We start from the raw sequence: 18,999 nt of genomic DNA on the forward strand, positions 1-18,999 counted from the left end.
TATTATTAATTAAGTCAGCAGTTCTTAAACAATACTTAGTGATCATTTACTTATTTGCATGTATTCCCAGTTGGAGGGCAGGGAGTGAATAGCATGGCTTGTAAAAAAGAACACAAAAAGATTTTTGATAAGATGCTAAATAATGCTTAGCATGACAGTATAGATGTTATCATAGAATACCTTCTCTTTGTATAGAACTTTACTAAGTACTTTCATATGTGCATTATCTCATTTTGGCATCACATAACTGTGAAAGTAATGATCTGGGCAAATATTTATTTTTCTAATTATTTAATGATGGGAAAAAATCAAGGAACATTGAGATGGGTGAAATTATTTTCCTAGAAATACTAAATGGCTGTCAGGATTGGAACCCAGGTCTTACAGATTTGAAGTCCAATGTTCTGTCCTATCACATAGGAAACTACTAGTGGTCCTTTTATCAAAACTAGAGAGCCCCTTCTTGACTCTACATCGGTGACAATGATATTTGTTGCTAAAGTACATAAAGAATTAAATAAAAGAAATGAGCCTTCACTTTTATATAGTTGAAAGAGTTGTATAATAAATTTGTTGTAAGTTCCTTTACCTAGTTAGTTCTAAAAATCATATTTTGTGTGTAAACATAAAAAGCACAAATTCTTCATTTTTAAAGAATCTAAATCCCAGAAGTCAGTAAATCACCAGCGAATTAGCTGGAAAATAGGCTTTTTATTTTAAACCCTCACCTTCTGTTTTGGAATTAATACCATGTATTGGTTCCAAGGCAGAAGAGTGGTAAAGGCTAGGCAATGAGAGTTAAGTGACTTGCCCAGGGTCACATAGCTGGGAAGTGTCTGAGGTCAGATTTCTACCCAAGACTTCCTGTCTTTGGGCCTGATTCTTAATCAACCAAGCCACCTAGCTGCCTCCCCCCCAAATGGCCTATTTTCAGAATATCTGAGGTTGGGTTTGAGATTTTTAGGGATTAATATCCTTTTTTAATGTGTACATTTGTAGAACTGTCAGAGTAGGTAGAAAAAAAATAGGTAAATGATGATTAAAGTAGAATTTTCTTTTAAGAAGCCTACTAATCAGATTACATGTATTGAGAGAACTGAGCAAATTCTCAGAATGCTAACTAAATTAATGATAGAGCTTCCTGAAAGGTTTGGGCATCTGGGAATAGGCTTTAATATACTAATCTGTAAAATCAGGGAATTAGATTATTTTAGGTCCCCTCCTCTAAAATTCTTTAGGACCACAAAAGAGGAGTTAAATATCTAGACATTAAAGTGAGTTACAGTTTTTTGAAATTTTACAAAATTTAGTGAAACACTCGTGCTTATGGGGCGGGAATGAAAAATATTAATTTTTAGTTTTATTTATTTACTGCATGGTTCATAGTTCAGATCACAAAGTACACAATCAACAAAAATTTTATGGCAATGAAAACATGTACAAAGAGATTCCTATTTGGAGCAAATTTGTGTTTTTGTTTTTTCCTTAAAAAGTAGAGTGGCCAAAATCCTGTTAGAATTTCATTGTTATTCTATCAACTTTTGTTGCTTTTGTTTTATGAAGATAAAAAAAATTCTCTTATCAATGGTTGGAAAGGAAATAAATCAAGGGTAAAAAATGTCTTGTTTTATGTAGTTCCTAAAGAAAGCAAACATCTTTCTTTTTAACCTAATGGTCTTATTCTTTATTGCTACCATTAAAAGGCAACAATGAAGAAACCTAATTCATAATGCTTTTTTCTTTATCACCTAGAGGGATTTGTTCCAACTTGGCAAAAGTCTTTGTGCTTGCTGTAATTTTATTTAGTTTACAAAAGATACATTCTTTTCCCTCTTTACATTTACTGTTTCCTACTTCTAAATCCCATTACTGCTTCTCTTAAATACTAGTGAATTCTCATGAAAAGAAAGGATAGAGAGATTATATCGAATGTCTATTATTTCCCTTACTCTAAACTATATGCTAACACATGTTAGATGTTCATCTTTGTATCATTTAATACATGTTTATTGTTACTTGAAATTTCATTATATCTACTAAGTTGGCTAGTTAATTCTTTGTAGGATCCATTGTCCAATTTCCTTCCCTCTTTTTAATCTTTAGGGCTAAGTGATTTACCCAGTTCACACAGCTAAGTAGAGTCTGAGGTCATATTTGAACCCAGAATTTCACCTCTTAAGACCTGTCTCTCTAGCCACTGAGCCCTTCAATTTCTTTCTAAAAACCCAGGCATATTCTTTTGTCATGGCTAGTTTACTTGATGGATGTAGAAATTCACTTCAGATATTTTCCCCAATGTGTCAGAGCATTCATTTTTTTTTAATCTTATGTTTCAGAACATCATAAAGCTGGTATTCCATCCACACAGATGTCACTATGTAGTGAATTCCTTTCTTTCTGGAGTCGCTGCATTCCCATCTTTAATTAGCTTCCTTACTTGTTGATTATTTCTCATAGCAATAGCTCAGAACCATTGGAGTAAAAAATTTCTTATGAACCAGGTCTGAAGGGGGGTTGGATATAGGAACTGATCTTGTAGCCAAGAACACTTCCTTATGGGGGCAAGTGATGTGTTTTCCCAAAGCCACAAGTACATTGCTTGGGCATCTTGCCCTTTAGCTCTGCTTAATTCCTTGGCATGACTTTGCCTTTCTGACTTGGGAACACAGACTTTAAAGATCCTGACCAAAGTCCCCTTTTTGTTGGAGATTTTCCATTGTTGCCTTCATCCTTGGATTTCTATCCAGATGTTTCAGATGTGTGTTTATTTTCCTTTATGAGTTGGTTGATGACTACTATCTTCTCAGAGTAGAGCAGAACTGCCCATTGAGTTTGAATGTTATCAGCATGGACTTTAAAAAGGAAAACTCACTTGTAATCCTTTAAAAATCATTTTGGCATTTGTAAGCTTGATGATACTAAATGGGGGATTTTGTGTTTGGATGATTTTTCTTAGAGGACTATTTTTCTGTTGTAAATTTTATAAAAATTCAGGCAGTCTGCTACATTTTAATTCAACATTTCCATTTTTATTCCAAAAATTCTTTAATAAGGTAGTCATTTAGAAGCAGGTTTATATTTTCCCAAATCAAAGTGCTACAAGTGACATGTATACACATACATATGTACGTAATCCTGTATGTGTGGATATATGTATGTATATGTGTATGGTAGGTGGTGGCACAATGAATAAAGTACTGGGTCTGGAATTGGGAAAATTCACTTTTCTGAGTTCATATCTAGCCTCAGACATTTATTAGCTGTGTGATCCTAGGAAAGTCACTTAACCTCAGTTTCCTCATCCATAAAATGAGCCCGAGAAGGAAATGGCAAACCACTCTGCTATCTTTGCCAGGAAAACTTTAAATGAAGTCATGAAGAGTTGGATATGACTAAAAAATGATTGACCAACAACTTTGTTTATGTCTTTGTTTTTATTAATTCACCAAGCGGCTATCTTTTTGAATATATATGCATATGCTTGTTTAGTTGTGTGTGTGTGTGTGTGTGTGTGTGTGTGTGTATAACCTGAACTTTGGCCATAACACTGTGATTACAGTGAAAAATAATAAAAAAGTGTCTTGTTACAAATATATTGCCTTCCAGTAATATTCTGTAGATATTTTAGGGGAGGCAGAAGTCTCAACTACCATTTATAGTGCCACGTCTATGGAAAAAAATCAGTACTAAGTTTGAATTTGGGACAAATTCCTCCTCCCTTTCCTTTATGCTCCCGCCCCATCCCAACTAAAGGGGGAAATACCCTCTTGGCTTTCCTGGCAGCCACGGGTGGGTCATGTGGGTATAGAGAAAGCAGCAATAATTGGTTATTTGGTTCACTGGCAAATTTAAATTGTTTGACCATATTTTAATAGTATGAGTCAAATTAGAGGTATAAGAAATGGCCATTATGCTATGACCAGTAGTTAAGGTGGTACCTTGGGTCACTCCCTAAACCAGTGTTTCAAGCATGTTATAACAGGCTGCAGGATCCAAGCGCTAATGGTAAATTGCTATGTTGATCGTCAGATTACCACTTCTTTAGTGTCCTTTATATTTTGGCATGTGACTGGGTCCAACACACCACTTTGGCATCTCCAGACCCAAGTGGCCTGTCATTTGAAATTGCAGTTTAGCACAAACCATGTTTCATTTGAAATCAGAATAGTTTTAATGAGAAGTTGTAGGCTGTGGTTTAGGTTTTCCTTTTCAGAACTTGATACAGTTGCCCTAAAAAAAGGTGGCGAAACACAGAAGTCTCGGGATAAGAAAATCCGTTATGGAGAATCAATTAGTCCTTTTCCTTTGCCCAGTGAAATCTGTTTAGATATTGTATCCCTTGTGGAATGTAAAGACCACCCACTGCAGTGGGAACTCCTGGAATTCCCAGGCACCGTGGATGTGAACAGAAAAGAGAGCTTGGCACTTTATTCAATGTGTTACCCTTGTTATAAAAATTTTGTAATTTTCTTTCTGCCATCTCACTTTTTCCTCTCTTTTGTACTATGTCCAAGAACAGAGACAGATGGTAATTTGGGGCAGGTTTGTCTGTTGTTAAATGTACATAAAGTAAAAATTTATGAGTGAAGGAATAATTGGTGTGAAGAAGTATATAGAATTGTAATGGAGAATAGAGTAATACTTCTCTATCTCCATATAAATATAAAATCAAGAGAATTATATCATCCTTTTAAAAACTTAGGCATCTATTTTGAAGGAATATAATATACTGTGAAAGAATGGATTATATAGGTATGTGTATTTTATAAACTGTGGATTTTATTATCAGAGTACCTAGTCTCTCTGCACAAATAATCCTGGTCACTTGTATTTGTGTCATGTTGGAAAATCACATAAATTAGCAAATTTTAGGTAGCATTCAAATACTACTCTCATTGGATAGTCTGAGAAAAATGATATAAATCACAGTGTCTAAATTATCCCCATAGAATGACATTCCTACATTCAATAAAATAAGCTTGAATATTTCTAGTGTGAAGTAATCAAATATAATAAAAGGTAAATGTGGTATTTGATGAAAAAGAAAAGAAAATTAGGAGAGGAAGTGCTATTTAAGAACTAGGTACTGTAAAGTAATGTGGAGTAATTTCAACTTGATCACTTCATTTTCTAAAATTGAAAATCTGTCAAGATAATATTTTGTTGTCTCATGATGATTGTCAAGGAGAAAGAACTAGAACCCAGTTTGACTTTGGCCCTCTATTTAGTTTCCTTTAGTTAGCCTTTAAAACTGTCTGAGTATTTACCTTGAAATTAGTCTCTGAGTATTTATTAAGTGCCTACTGTGTGCAAGGCACTGTAGATACAAAGACAAAATAATGAAACAATTCCTATTCTTGAGGAGCTTATAGTCCATTGGATGCAGGATGGGAGTGGAATTCATTCTCTGCGGCTAAAAATGGTATAACCTTTTCTTTGTGCTTTAAAGTAAAAATTTATCCACTCTAGTTCTCCTTGCTTTATCCCATATACTGTTAGAAATCCTATTTTTGTCTCTGCTGATAGATGCAAATAGACATTATTGTTGCCCTTCATACTTGAAAAGGATCAAAATGACATCAAGATGCTGAGAGCAACGTATGGCTGTGGCTGATCAGACCAGTATAGGCTTAAAAGGTTCTACCATAGGTTGGGCACAAATAAGTCCATATGAACATTTGGGGGAGAGATGTGTCTAATTTGCACATCTCACATTCCATTTGAGCTACTGAAATTCTGCTTTGCTCCTAGGCACCTTCTTCGATGCCAGCACACCCTGGTGGATGGGCTTGTGCCAAGGTTTTCCGTGTTTCAAAATCAATAGCATAGTTATTCAGAGGGACCTGAAGAGTGCCCTCCTTTCGCTTCCACCGACCTCTCTGTGAACCCTTGCCTTGTGTGAGTTTTCCATAGAATAGTCTTTTAAGTAAACATATGTTTGCCATTCAGTGTGGCCAGCCCATCAGAACTGAGCTGTCTGCAGGAGAGTCTGGATGCTTGGCAGTTCAGCTTGAGAAAGGACCTCCGTGCCCAATACCTTATTTTGCCAGGTGGATCTTCAGAATCTTCCTAAGACAATTGAAATGGAAGATGTTCAGTTTTCTGGTGTGGAACTGATTTACTGTCTGGGTTTCACAGGCATACAACAAAAGAGGTCAGCCCAATAGCTCTGTAGGCCTTCAGTTTGGTAGGCATTCTCCGCCAAGATTTAACAGTAGTCTTCTTGCTTTATCATCCCCACACGCTGTTAAAAATCTCATTTTTGGCTCTGCTCATCCAAGAGGTGACAAATAGGCAGTTGGAGAGTGGCGTGTTAACCTGTGCATTTGACTTCACAATATTCTTTTACCTCTGGTGTTATATGTAGAGCGTGCCATAGATCATGGTATCTCAAATTAACTGGTTACTTTTTTCCTAATTAAAACAGAACAAAGCTTTACCTTCTTCAGCCAGTGTGTGAAAAAGTCCCCCCCCCCCCAAAAAGTTTTAACTCATTTTCCAAAAAGCAGGAGTTAAGGTGAAATTCACAATGAAATTGATATCGCTTCCTTTCTTCCTATTAAAGATTTACTTCTCTTTCATATCTGACCAGGATTGCCATGAAATCTGTTGACATTTTGCTTTGAAGTTCATTTCAAAGTCTGCCCTAGTCTAACAAGTCTGAATGGATTTAGTTATTTTAGTTTACACCTTTACTTAATACAGTATTGCATAAGAGAATAGGCTAGAATTGTCCCAGGGATCTTGGAGTTGCATAAATACCAAAGGTGTATGTACTTATGTATTAAGTGATATAAATATGATCAGGGTTGGAGGGTGGGGAATAAAATGTAAACTTGTTTGGAAACTATCCAGAATTATCCTTGGAAAAGCAGATCACCTATCAAAGGTTGCTACCCTAATAAGGGACAACCAGCATCTTGAGTGATCAGAGGAATGTTTTGTGTTCCTCTCCCCAATATAATCCCACAGGCCCTACATGCTTTTCCATTCAATTAGTTTTTAGGAGAATTATTCCATATGGCAGTCAACACCAGTGCCATAAGGAGCCAAGATAGATTACAGATGTGCAAACAACAATATGAATTATATGTAGTGGTAGTTTTAAAAGCCTCACAGTTTTGTCTTTTGGAGTCATTGCCTGGCTTGCTATGTCTTCTTAAACCCTAGTTTCCTACGAATTCATCTCAGTAGTGAGAAATTTTCAACAGAGGTTTAAAAAACAAAAGAAAACTGCTTCATACCCGAGATAGTGTAGTTCAGTACTTCATTTTTTCAAAAAAAGCAATGGGACTTACATAAAGGTTATTAGACAGCTGTTACTTGATCTCGAGGGGTAAGACAGGGTTTGATCTTGTTGGAAGAAGACTACAACTTAAGGAGTTACAGTTAATTCAAGTCCGAGGCATTTATTGCTTGATGAGTCATATTGTAGGTTTCAGAACTGGCTCCAGGGCTAGCACCAAAGAACATAGAAGTAGTATATTTAGAAAGAAGTCATGCTTGTTTTTTCAGGATATTTCATTGTAAAAGCCTTTGCGATTCTTTTTTAAACAAGAGCTGTCAGAAGTCCTAAGGAGGATAGACACATGTATCTATGTCTTCTTTCTGGGGGGATCTATATCTCTTCTCTGACTTCTCCTTTCTCCCTCTTTTGGCTTGGGAAATTATTTTTCATATTGTAGGCAGTCATCTTTAGTTTCAATTTTCTTCCAAATTCTAGTACTCTTGGTGAGTAGTTTTTAATTATAGAGTTTAGCCTAAAAAGATGATTTCTTGGGAAGAATGTTTTTTTATGCAGTCAGTCATTTACTATTTTATTTTCTCAATTACATGTAATAACAATTTTCAACATTTTTTCCCCAAATCATAAGATCCAAATTGTTTCCTTCCCCCCCCCCCCCCACCATGGTAAGCAATTTGATCTGGGTTATATTTGTATTGTCATGTAAAACACTTCCATATTGGTCATTGTTAGAGGAAAAAAATTAATATAATACCAAAATCCCAAGATAAAAACACAAATAAAGTAAAAAATAGTATGCTTTGATCTGCATTCTAATTCCAAAAGTTCTTTTTCTGGAGGTGGATAGTATTCTTTGTCATAAGTTCTTCAGAATTCCGTCAACCACTTATTGAAATTTATTTTGGTTATTTAAGTCATCTGAATCAGAACAATATGCTGCTTTTTAACTACAGCTCACACGTATGCATATTTGATATTAGTTCTAATTCAATTGAAGGTAAACGAAGGTCCCCATAGTAAAGCTACACAGAAAGTGGTAAAAAAAAAAAACCTCTCTCCATCACTTTACCCCTTGCTTGGTGATGACTCCCACTGTCCTAGATTCTGGTGCTCATTTATTCATTTAAAAATTCCAAGACTTTGAGCAAATCACATCCTCCTGGGTCTTGAATTTTCTCTTTTATCAACAGGAGAGTGATGTTTAACCTTTCTTAATTCAAAGGGTTACTTTGAAGGCCCTATAATTTATATAAAAGCTCTTGAAGTAGCTATCTAAGGATAAGGTATCTTTATTTATGTTACAAATTCACTTCTTTATTACACAACCAAGAAGGTAACGAGTCATTTAAACAGCTTCTTTGGTTGACATTATTACACAGGAACTGATTACACTGTTTAAGTGGAAGTCTGTTTTCTCAAATTGTGAAATGAAATTATTAGGCTGATGTTGGCAGCCTTCTAGGTAAATCTGATTTGATTCTTGGATTATTGGGGAATGGAAAGAATCGTTTTCAGTCTCTTTTACCCCAAGATAGCCTAATGTTTCTTGGGCAAGTGTAGTTTGGTTGATAAGCACTTAATAATTGTTTCTTTATTCATGGATTCTTTTTTTTTGTTTTTTAACTTTACCTTCTGTCTTAGAATCAATAATGTGTACTGGTTCCAAGGCAGAAGAGTGGTAAGGATTAGGCAATGGGGGTTAAGTGACTTGCCCAGGTGTCTGAACCTAGGACCTCCTGTCTCTGGGCCTGGCTCCCAATCCACTGTGCCACCTAGCTGTCCCCTATTCATGCACTCTTGATAGTGTCTAAAAGTCTATGTTAATCTCTCCCGGCTCTTCCAGGCCTCCCCCAGGACTGATAGCTCCATCTCTTATCAGGACTCACCGGAGCACAGAACAGATCTACCCCTTCCCCCTCTCTCTCTCTTCCTGCCCTCATTAGATTGACTGATAGTGCACTGGTTTTAAATTTTTTGATATAGAAGTACCATTGGAATTTCCACTCTCTTTTAATATTACTTTATTGTTGTCCAGTCATGTCCAACTCCTTATGACCCCATTCATGTTTTCTTGGCAAAGTTACTGGAGTGTTTGCCATATCCTTCTTCAGCTCATGTGACAGATGAAGAAACTGAGGCAAACAAGTTATGTGACTTGCCCAGGGTCACACAGCTAGTAAGTGTCTGGGGCCAGATTTGAATTCAGGAAAATGAGTCTTTCTGACTCCAGACCCAGCTCTCCATCCATTGCACCCTCTTGCTGTCCCATACAGAGCATATGGTGGTTCATCTAATTTGAGATTCTTTTTTTTTTTTTTAAACCCTTACCTTACATCTTGGAGTCAATACTGCATATTGGTTCCAAAGCAGAAGAGTGGTAAGGGCTAGGCAATGGGGTTAAGTGACTTGTCCAGAGTCACACAGCTGGGAAATGTCTGAGGCCAGATTTGAACCTAGGACCTCCCATCTCTAGACCTGGCTCTCCATCCACTGAGCCACCCAACTGCCTCCTCTAATTTGGGATTCTGACAGTCACGATGAGATACCATTCATACAGACTGAGAAATATTGACTACAAGAAGTAAGAAAGGATTCTGGTACTTTGACAAGCAAAAGCATAAGAGTTTCATGGATTGTAGCAAGACTCAGTCTTTAGAATGTGGAAACCATTGCTTGGGAATAATTATGGATATCTATTCTATGCATAGAGACATTTGGGGGGGCGGGGAGCCTTCTCCAAGGTTACCAGCAATCTGGTAAATCCAGTGCTTTCTTGTCTCTGCATCAATTGAGACACAGTCGGTTACTTTCTTGATAGTTCCTCCTCCTTGAACATGCGGTACCCACCGTTCCCTTCTGGTTCTTCTCTTCCCTGTCTTGGCTTTTTGGCTGGGTCATTATTCCTGTACTGCTCTGTTTGCACCCCCAAACCTTGGTCCCACACTGCCTGCTGTTTCTACACCATCTCTTGGTGATCTCATCAGCTTTGTGGGTTCACTCATCATCTTCATACATAAATTCCCAAATTTTCATGTCCAGCCATAACAATCCTCCGGAGCAGCTGTCCCTTACCAGCTGCCTTGCTGAACATGTCACCACCAGGCTGTCACACGGGCATCTCATATTCAACAGCTAAAGCACGACTCATTCTCTTCCTTCCTGATCCCGAACTGGCCTGTTTTGTTGTGGGCACCATCATCCTTCTAGCCACCTACGTTTGCCATCTTGGAGTCATCCTTCAAGGCAGGCTCATCACGGTTCCTGGCTGAGTGCTGTTAACCAATCTTCTGTTCTTCCTTCTCTCTTATTCCTCTGTCCAGTCAATTGCTGACCTGTCAATTCTTCCTTGAACATTTCTCACGTTGGTTTCAGTCCTGATTTAGGTCCTTGTTACTATATTGTAATAGCTAATTGTACTCCCTATTTACCAAGTCTTTTTCCTTTCTAAACCATCTTGTAAACAGCTACCAAAAGCCATAGCTCTGACCACATTACTCACCCTCTGCAAGGCTTTTCAGTGCCTGTTGCTGTAAAAAATAGACTCGAATACAGGACTACAATCCCCACAAGCCTTTGCTCCACTTCCCCAAAATGCTTTGTAATCTCACTGAATTCTCAGGTGAGCTGAGATCGAGAAGGGATTTAACCTGATTGCAAAGGCTTTTGTGGTCTCTTTTGGACTTCCGTTTTGGAGCAGATGCAGCTCTTCCATGATGTGAGATTATCTTGTCTAGGCCTCTCTGGCCTAGGCACGTGTTTCTTATCCTGTATTTTCTTTAATCCTTAATCTTTAATAAACCTTATAAAATATAATACTCCTTGCAGAGAGAAACAAATTTCTACCTGCCTCAGTCTCCCCTAAATTTTAACTGTTACGTTGTGAAGCTGAAGCATTTGAATTTTATTCTCATTTGAAGTCCTTCAGCCTTCTTTACTAGATAACAGGGATTAAATGACTTGCCCAAGGTCACCTAGCTAGGAGAGGTGTCTGAGGCCAGATTTTAAGGAAGGGCCTCCCTTCTCTGGGCCTAGCTGTCAATCCCCCAACCACCTAGCTGCCTCCCCACACGACCCCCAAGTTCCAACTTCTTTAATATATCAGCAACCACATCCCTATTGTATGCTTTTGGAGTTCTTACAGGATCTTGCTATCAGAACTTAGTAACAGAAAGAGCTGGAGTACAAAGCCTTGGGCTCAAAGAAAGCATAAGAACTTCTTGTGTTAAAACATTAGTGTGAGACCACTGGTAAAGTATTTAAACTTTAAGTGTGAGTGTGGGTGAGAGAGAGAGAGAGAGGGAGAGGGAGTAGAATAAGAGGAGGAAGGAAGAAAGGAAGGAAGGAGGAAAGAGGAGAAGGAAGGAAAGAGGGAGGAAGGGAGGAAGGAAAGAAGGAAGAGAGAAAGGAAGGAAGGAAGGAAGGAAGGAAGGAGGGAGGGAGGGAAAGAAGAGAGGGAGGAAGGAAAGAAGGACGGATGGACAGACGGACGGACACACACATAAACAGAAGGACTATCCTTTGTGTTTTATGCTTTCAACTTTTCCTTGCCCAGAAGACCAAGCAGGCACTGATAGGCTTATTGCTTGACTTCTGGAGATTTTTGCTTATCAGCAGCTATTCACACCTGGCCAGAAGACCTTTGAAATACAGGAGTGTGTATTTCTGTTGGATCCTGTAATGCTGTGTCAATACTATTTAAACTTGAATGGCCAGCAGTGAGGGGAGTGGTGAGCCTTGAGGCAGAACACTGTCTGAGACCAAAACTTTGAACCAAAAGACTTAACAGGTAATAGAAAATACCTGCAAACTGTAATTAGCTTTCTTTTTCCACATGTCTTTTCTAAGGATCATAGGATTATAAATTCAGAACTGAAAGAGACTTTTAGAAGTCATTAGGAACATTCTTCTCTTTTATAGAAGAAACTAAAGACTAGAGGGGTGAGGTCAGAACCCTCTACTCAGTAATCAAACTAGTTAAAATTAATTAATCTACCACTAATTGACAGGTTTATCTCAGTTATCAAAGTGCATTGTTTTGTTATATGGCCCCAAAACATCAGGAAACACTTGGATGAGGCTAATTGGTGAGCTATAATAAATGAGAACTGTGTTTTTATCAGTGAAATTATTTGTAGAGAAAGTCTGCAATCAGTGAGGGTCCCTGCAAGTTGCTTACTTTAAGACCCTTACCTTTCTGATCTGTTTTTTTCTGTAATACCCTCTGTCATAGTCCTCTGATGGCTCATTGTGGTGTAGAGGTAACCCTGAGTTCTCAAAGGCTGTGCCACCAGAGCAAAAGGTATACTAGGGCATCCTTATCGGCTCAGAAGGATTGAGGAGGGTGGGTATGTCAATAGAAACCTTTCACCAGAAGGTTGTCCACTACTGGATGAATTTTTGCTGTTCATAGACTCTCATGAAGACCTCTTACTAAGCTCTAAGGAGTTTCAGTCATCTGTGAGTAATGGGAATATCCACAAAGATGAATTCACAAATAAACATTCTATAAAAAATGACTGCCCTGAGCCTCATTTTCATCACCTGTTAAATGAGGGGATTGTACTGCAAGACTTCTGAGGTCTCTTGCAGTTCTGACGGTTATCTTAAGTATTAGAGGGGTTCTTATGTGGAAGACTTGTTTTCTTTGGTCATAGAGGGCAGAAGATTTAAATGTTTTTTGATGTCTTTAGGGCGTCTAATAAAATCAATTCTATCACTTTTCTTTTCCTTTGGTTACTTGAACACTGTTTTCTCCTGGTTCTGGTCCTTCCACCTATCTGATCTTTCTGAATTGTTGCTGGACCTTTGCCTCTTAAAAAAAAAAAAAACACCCTCTAATTTCTGTTTTAAAAACAGCTCTTTAAGACAGAAGTCAGGTTAAGTGATCAGCTCAGGGCCACACAGATAAGAAGTATCTGAGGCCAGATTAGAAACCAGATCCTCCGGACTGCAGACATGGTACTCTCTCTGCTCTGTCACCTAGCTGCCCCTTCCCCTTGCCTCTTGAATGCGGGTGTCTCTCCAGCACTCTGTCCTCTTCTTTCTTTATGTTCTGCCTCTTGGTGTGACTACTTGCTGCTGTGACTTTACTCATCAGTGCTATGCATCTGATGCCAAAATCTGCTTTTCCAGCCCCATTATCTTCCCCTCTGTGTCTGTCATCACACATCTAGTTGAATATCCCATCAATATTCCAATCCAGAATCTTCAGAACTCAACTCTTTTCATATATCTGTCCCTCTCTTTTTCCCTTTCCCTCTCCCACTTCTCCCAACGACCCTTTTTCTATTGTGGTCACTGCCATCAGTGAGGATTGAAAGTCAAGACTATAGTTGAACTTTAAGGTAGCTATTTAAAAAAAGAACACACAAACAAAAGGACTTCTTGTCCTTTGTATTTTATGCTTTCAATTTTTCCTTGCCCAGACGTAATTTTTTTTTTAAACCTTCACCTTCTATCATGGAATTAATACTATGTATTGGTTCCAAGGCAGAAGAGTAGTAAAGGCTAGGCAGTGGGGGTCAAGTGACTTGTCCAGGGTCACACACGTGTCCGAGGCCGGATTTGACCCAGGATCAATCATTTCTAGACCTGACTCTCAATCCGCTGAGCCACCTAGCTGGCCCCAGTCATCACAGTCATCTTTGACTTTTCTCTCTTTCTTTCTCTTCTTTCTGTCCATCCTCTCAATTACCAAGTCAGAGGATCATAGCTCTGGAGGGAACCTTAGAGGTCATTTCTGAGATGATACTGAGAGCCAGCGATGTCCAGGGTCACAGAAAATTGTTAAGTGTGTCAGAGACAGGATGTGAAATGGGGGCCCCCTCACTCTACATGCGATGCTCTTTCAGTTGGGCTCTGCTGCCTACTTTGGATGGGAATGAGTTGAAGGGCTGGCCCTGCTCTTTGCCCAGGATCATTCACACAACTTAGAAGTGTTGGAGGTCAGATTTGACCCCAGAACCTCCCATCTCCAGGCCTGGTTCTCTACCCACTGAGCTACTCCGCTGCCCCCCTCCCCCCTTTAAAGAAAATTTTACTCTTCTGTGGGAGCTAGATCTGTTTCCTATGTATCTTTGTATCTCCATTACCTAACACAATACTTTGAACATAGGAAGTGTTAAATAAATACTTTTTGGATTAGGATGTACTCCCCATTTTCATATTTCATAGTATTTTTTCCTCCCCTTTTAGGCTTTGCTTTTAGACTTCCTCCTCAGCAAAATCCCATTTATTATATCTCATTGTGGTGTGACAAGAACCTTGGGTTCTTTATGGTTGTGCCAATGGAAACCATTTGTAATGTTATGTATCTTTTTCACATAATTCTTTCCATATATAGGATGGATAGATTTTTTGAAGTTCTTGAAATTTAAGTTAAATGCATTTATCTGATTCCTAATTGAACCCTTCTTTTTATTTGTATATGTAATAAGAAAACAAAGGTACATGACTTAAAGTTATGTGTTACATGCATTTATAAAGGACAGTGATGTTCTACTAATAGTACATGCGTAGATACTAAAGTAGAACTATTTCGAGGCTAGAGGAGAAAAAGGATGCATTTTGATAGCAGCTGTTTGCTAATAACTGTCCAGAGTTGATAGGCAGCCGCACGTGTCACTTTTATCAATGTGCCACTGTTTTCAGATCAGTTTCAGCATGGTCAGCCCCACTTTGGATTCAGAAAATATGTGACGGGGAACCAGGAACAAGAGTGGTGTGAGTTGGGGCTGATTAAAATCTCTTGGGTTTTCCAATCAGCTCTTTCTTCACATGTCCACCAACTATCATAAGAAGCATACTCTATGGTTAATATTAATATTAAATTTAATTATTAATTAATATTAATTATTATTATTAATATTAAAGCCTTCTAGCTCCATGTTGTTGCTGTATTGTGTGGAAAGTTAACCCCAAGCACCATCCAGTCATATACTAGAAAGGCATATATGAAAATGGATTTTTGTTCATCTAGGTCACACTGGATCGTGATGAACAAAAAATGGTCCGTTCCAAGTCAGCCATGTAGATCCATATATTGATGGCTTCTTCACAAGGAAAGGACGTACAAAGTGTCAAATAATTGTGACTTAGATGCGTAGTTTTTGGAGCATGTTGATACCATATAAAACAGTAGAGGTTAATTTTAAAATTGGAGAGAAATCAGCTCTCTCATTCAGCTTCTGAGTCAGTCCATGAGTGTGTGGTTTTATGAAGCATGTACTATGGACCAGCACTGTGACTACAAAGAATAAGGCCGTCCCCACATGGAGTTCATATTCCAATAATTCTAAGTAGAATGAGTGTAGGGGGGGGGACACACCAAGGCAATGGATATACATATACAAAATAAATATAACCCAGTAAACGCAAAGTAGTTCGAGAGAGGGCATTGGATGTTTTGGGGAGATCAGGAAAGACCACATGTAGAAAAGGGGTTCATAAGTCTTTTTGTGTGGAGCTCTTTGGCAATAAGAGAGATAGCAGAATGTATTTTACAAATGATAAAGAAGTTTGTTTCAGAATGTTCTTTTTAGGTGCATAAAATGAAATATATAGAATTTCAAAGGAAACCAGTTATATTTAAATATGTATTTTTTCCCCACAAATACTCCTCACACACCCCCACAATCTAATACCCTCTTGGGAGAGGTCTGTGGGTCCCAGGTGAAGAACCCTATTGTAGAAAGTGGTATTTGAGCTGTGTCTTGAAGGAAGAGGGAGATTCTCTGAGGAAATGAGGAGGGAGTACATTTCAGCCATTGGAAAATGTAGAACTGGAAATTGACTTCAGCCCTTGATATAGGAATGCTGGCTTCATCTCCAATTCATCTAGCACCCAACTGAGGCATTAACTCAATGAGATATTATTTAACAAATAATATATAATATGAATAAGTAATAAAAATAACTAAATAATAAAGCACACATTGTGCCCAGTACTTTACTTAATAAATGCTTGTTCCTTTTCTCCTCTTTTTGGCCTAGTAACACTCCAAGTGAATGTTTCCACATTTATTTATTTAAGAAGGGTAAGCTGTGGTGGTACATAGCCCCTCTTTTCCCCCATAGACATTTTTATTTATTTTTGGTTTTTTGTGAAATTACTTTTCCCCTCATCTTTTAAAAACAAGAGATGAATTGCAGGGAAATTGTTGAGAAGAAATGTCCAGGAATGAAGATAATATAAAAAAGAAAGGATGCTAATAATTTTTTTTTTTTTAAGACTGAGTCTCCCCATGTCACCCAGGCTTGGAAATACAGTTACTACACATGGACCTTATTCCTTAGGCAGTCTGGTAGTCTCCCAGGCCTGGTGAGCACACAATATTAATACCAACATCACTGTGGATACTCACTCCAGAAAACTCAAGCTCAAGAGATCACTTTCCAGCTTCAGCCTTCCCGGCAGCTGGGATTATATTATAGATGTTTGCCACCATGCCTAGACTTGAAGCCAGGCGAGGTCTGTTCTTCCACCTACCATTCCCCCTCTTCCAAAGCCACAGCTATATGCTGAGACTAGGTAACTGGGGATAGAGGCTCGCTTGCTGGGAAGACAGATTCTTTGGGTTAGTATCTTAGTTTTTAAATGATCTTTTTTTTTTTCCAAATCAGGGAAAGGTATACAGTAGTAATGATATTTGGGGGAGTTGTGGTTTGTTTTAAAATTCTTTCCAGGCTTAAAGCTTATTTGTGTTCATTTTGTTTACAGGGAACCCGAGTCTGGTTGCGAGAAAATGGCCAGCACTTTCCAAGTACTGTAAATTCCTGTGCAGAGGGAGTTGTTGTCTTCAGGACAGATTATGGTCAGGTAAGGAGCAGGCATATCACTTTGTAAATCAGTGTCTGGTTTGTGGGGCTGTTTTTTAAAAAGTGTTCTTTTGTGGTTTTGAAATTTTATACACTTCTCTGTGTTTCAACTGATCTAGCAATGTCCAGAGAGATGGAATGCATAATTTCATGAATATTTTCTATCTATTAAAATTCTTCCAAATGAAGTCTCATAAAGTGAATGACACAAATAAAATATGATGGAAGGACATTATGTTCTTTCTTTTGCTGCTAAATTGCAGTTCAACTACAAACTTGTTATATTCTTAGAGCATCTATAAATATCCTAATGTCTACCAGGAATCAGAGTGATGCCCCAGTTGATACTTTTTAATTTAAAAAATATATAATTAATTAGTAAACTCAGTTTAGATTGTTATTATTAGATCCTTCATTAGTTGTGAGAAACTTCCATTTTCTAAGTCTATTCAATCACTTCATTTTTCTCCTTGATTGATCCCCATTTGTGTGTCTCAAACAATTTAAGAATAAAACCATGATCTGGAAATAGATTTTAGGGTTTTCTCAGTGCTAGAATAGCATTTTTGGTGCCAAAAACATTCAGCTCCAAATATACCAGCAAATCAACTTCTTGACACAGATTTGGGGCAGGATATCCTGGGACATAAGGCCCTGTGTGTGGATAGGCTCTGTACGCTGGCGGGGAGGAAGTAAGGGGAAGAAGAGACTGGGAAAGGGTCAGAGTGGGGAAAGAGTTCTCTTGAGGTGTGCTGTCACTTCCTAATTTCCTATTTTAACTATTATCACTGAGCGGCCACTCCTTTGTAGTGAATAGACAGCCAGGCTGGGAGTCAGGAAGCTCTGGGTTCATTTCCTTCCTCACACATAGACTAGCGAGTCAGACAACTTACTTACAATTATTCGTGTGCCAGGCACTGTATAAAGTGCCAGGAAGTCCCTTAGCCTCGTAGTGTCCCAGGCAGCTCTCTTAAACTACAATTTGCAGAACAGGTACTGATTTACATTCATCAGCAAGAGATCATTTCCTCATCAGCAGGAATTACTTATTACTAATGAAGTTGTGGGTCTGGTCCAAAAAATAATTCTAATTAACTGGGCACTAAGCCCTTGCTCAGGTGCTAAGAGAGCAAGTCATGCCAGTTCCTTTTCTGTTTTGGCACCCTGGAGCAAAATTCTAGTCGCACTTCCCTAGTTATGGCTCTGGGTTTTATTATTATATATTACATTATTAATTAATATATTAAAAGTTTTAGAATCTTATTTTTTTCCATATTCCTGTTATAGGTAGCTTGACAACCCAAGAATAGGTAATGATTCTTCTTTTCATGTTGAGATGGAAAATAGAAAAAATAAAGTTATTTGCAAACCTTGTAGAGCCCTCTATGTGTTAGTTATCATTACTTGCCAGTGCTTAATACTTGTTAGATCTGTGATCTTATCAATGGAGATATTCCTTCTATAAGTAAAAATCACAACCCGTCTATGCCTTCTCGTTCTTGGCTATCCTGTTCTGTGGCACAGACCAAGAGTTTAGGGGGAGAGGATGTCTGGGGACTTCTAAAAAATCCTCTGTTTGCTTTATTTCCATCTAATTGATTTCTTCTTAGATATTTTATTTTATGCATTTAAAAGCATTATTCCGAAGAGACTGTAAGCTTCACCAGAATGTGAAAGGCATCCATGCCTCAAAAAAAAAGTCAAGAGCCACTGATCTAGAGGCAGTGAAGCATAGTGGATTGGGCACTAGGCAGGGCTTGAGTTCAGGTTTTGCCTCAGATGTTGACTAGCTGTGTGATCCAGATACATCATGTAACCTTTTTGAGTTTCAGTTTCCTCATCTGGAAAATGAAGGGGATGGATTTGGTGGCTTTTAAAGTTTCTTTTACTTCTCTTTGATCCTATAATCTTTAGGAGAGAATTTACAGAAATTTCAC

The 18,999-nt window shown here is 38.1% G+C and overlaps 1 protein-coding gene across 2 annotated transcripts in view; it reads left to right on the plus strand.

Annotated features, from left to right (window-relative positions):
* The window catches only part of MYO10 (myosin X), a 242,268-nt gene that overhangs the window by 43,430 nt on the left and 179,839 nt on the right, over window positions 1-18,999 (plus strand). For both annotated transcript variants that reach the window (XM_056824276.1, XM_056824277.1), the window contains exon 2: window positions 16,965-17,063. In XM_056824276.1, the coding sequence (XP_056680254.1) occupies window positions 16,965-17,063 (99 nt within the window). The remainder of the gene's footprint in view (window positions 1-16,964; window positions 17,064-18,999) is intronic.

This window comes from Monodelphis domestica, chromosome 3 (genome assembly GCF_027887165.1).
Source record: "Monodelphis domestica isolate mMonDom1 chromosome 3, mMonDom1.pri, whole genome shotgun sequence".
NCBI classification, from domain to species: Eukaryota; Metazoa; Chordata; class Mammalia; order Didelphimorphia; family Didelphidae; genus Monodelphis; species Monodelphis domestica.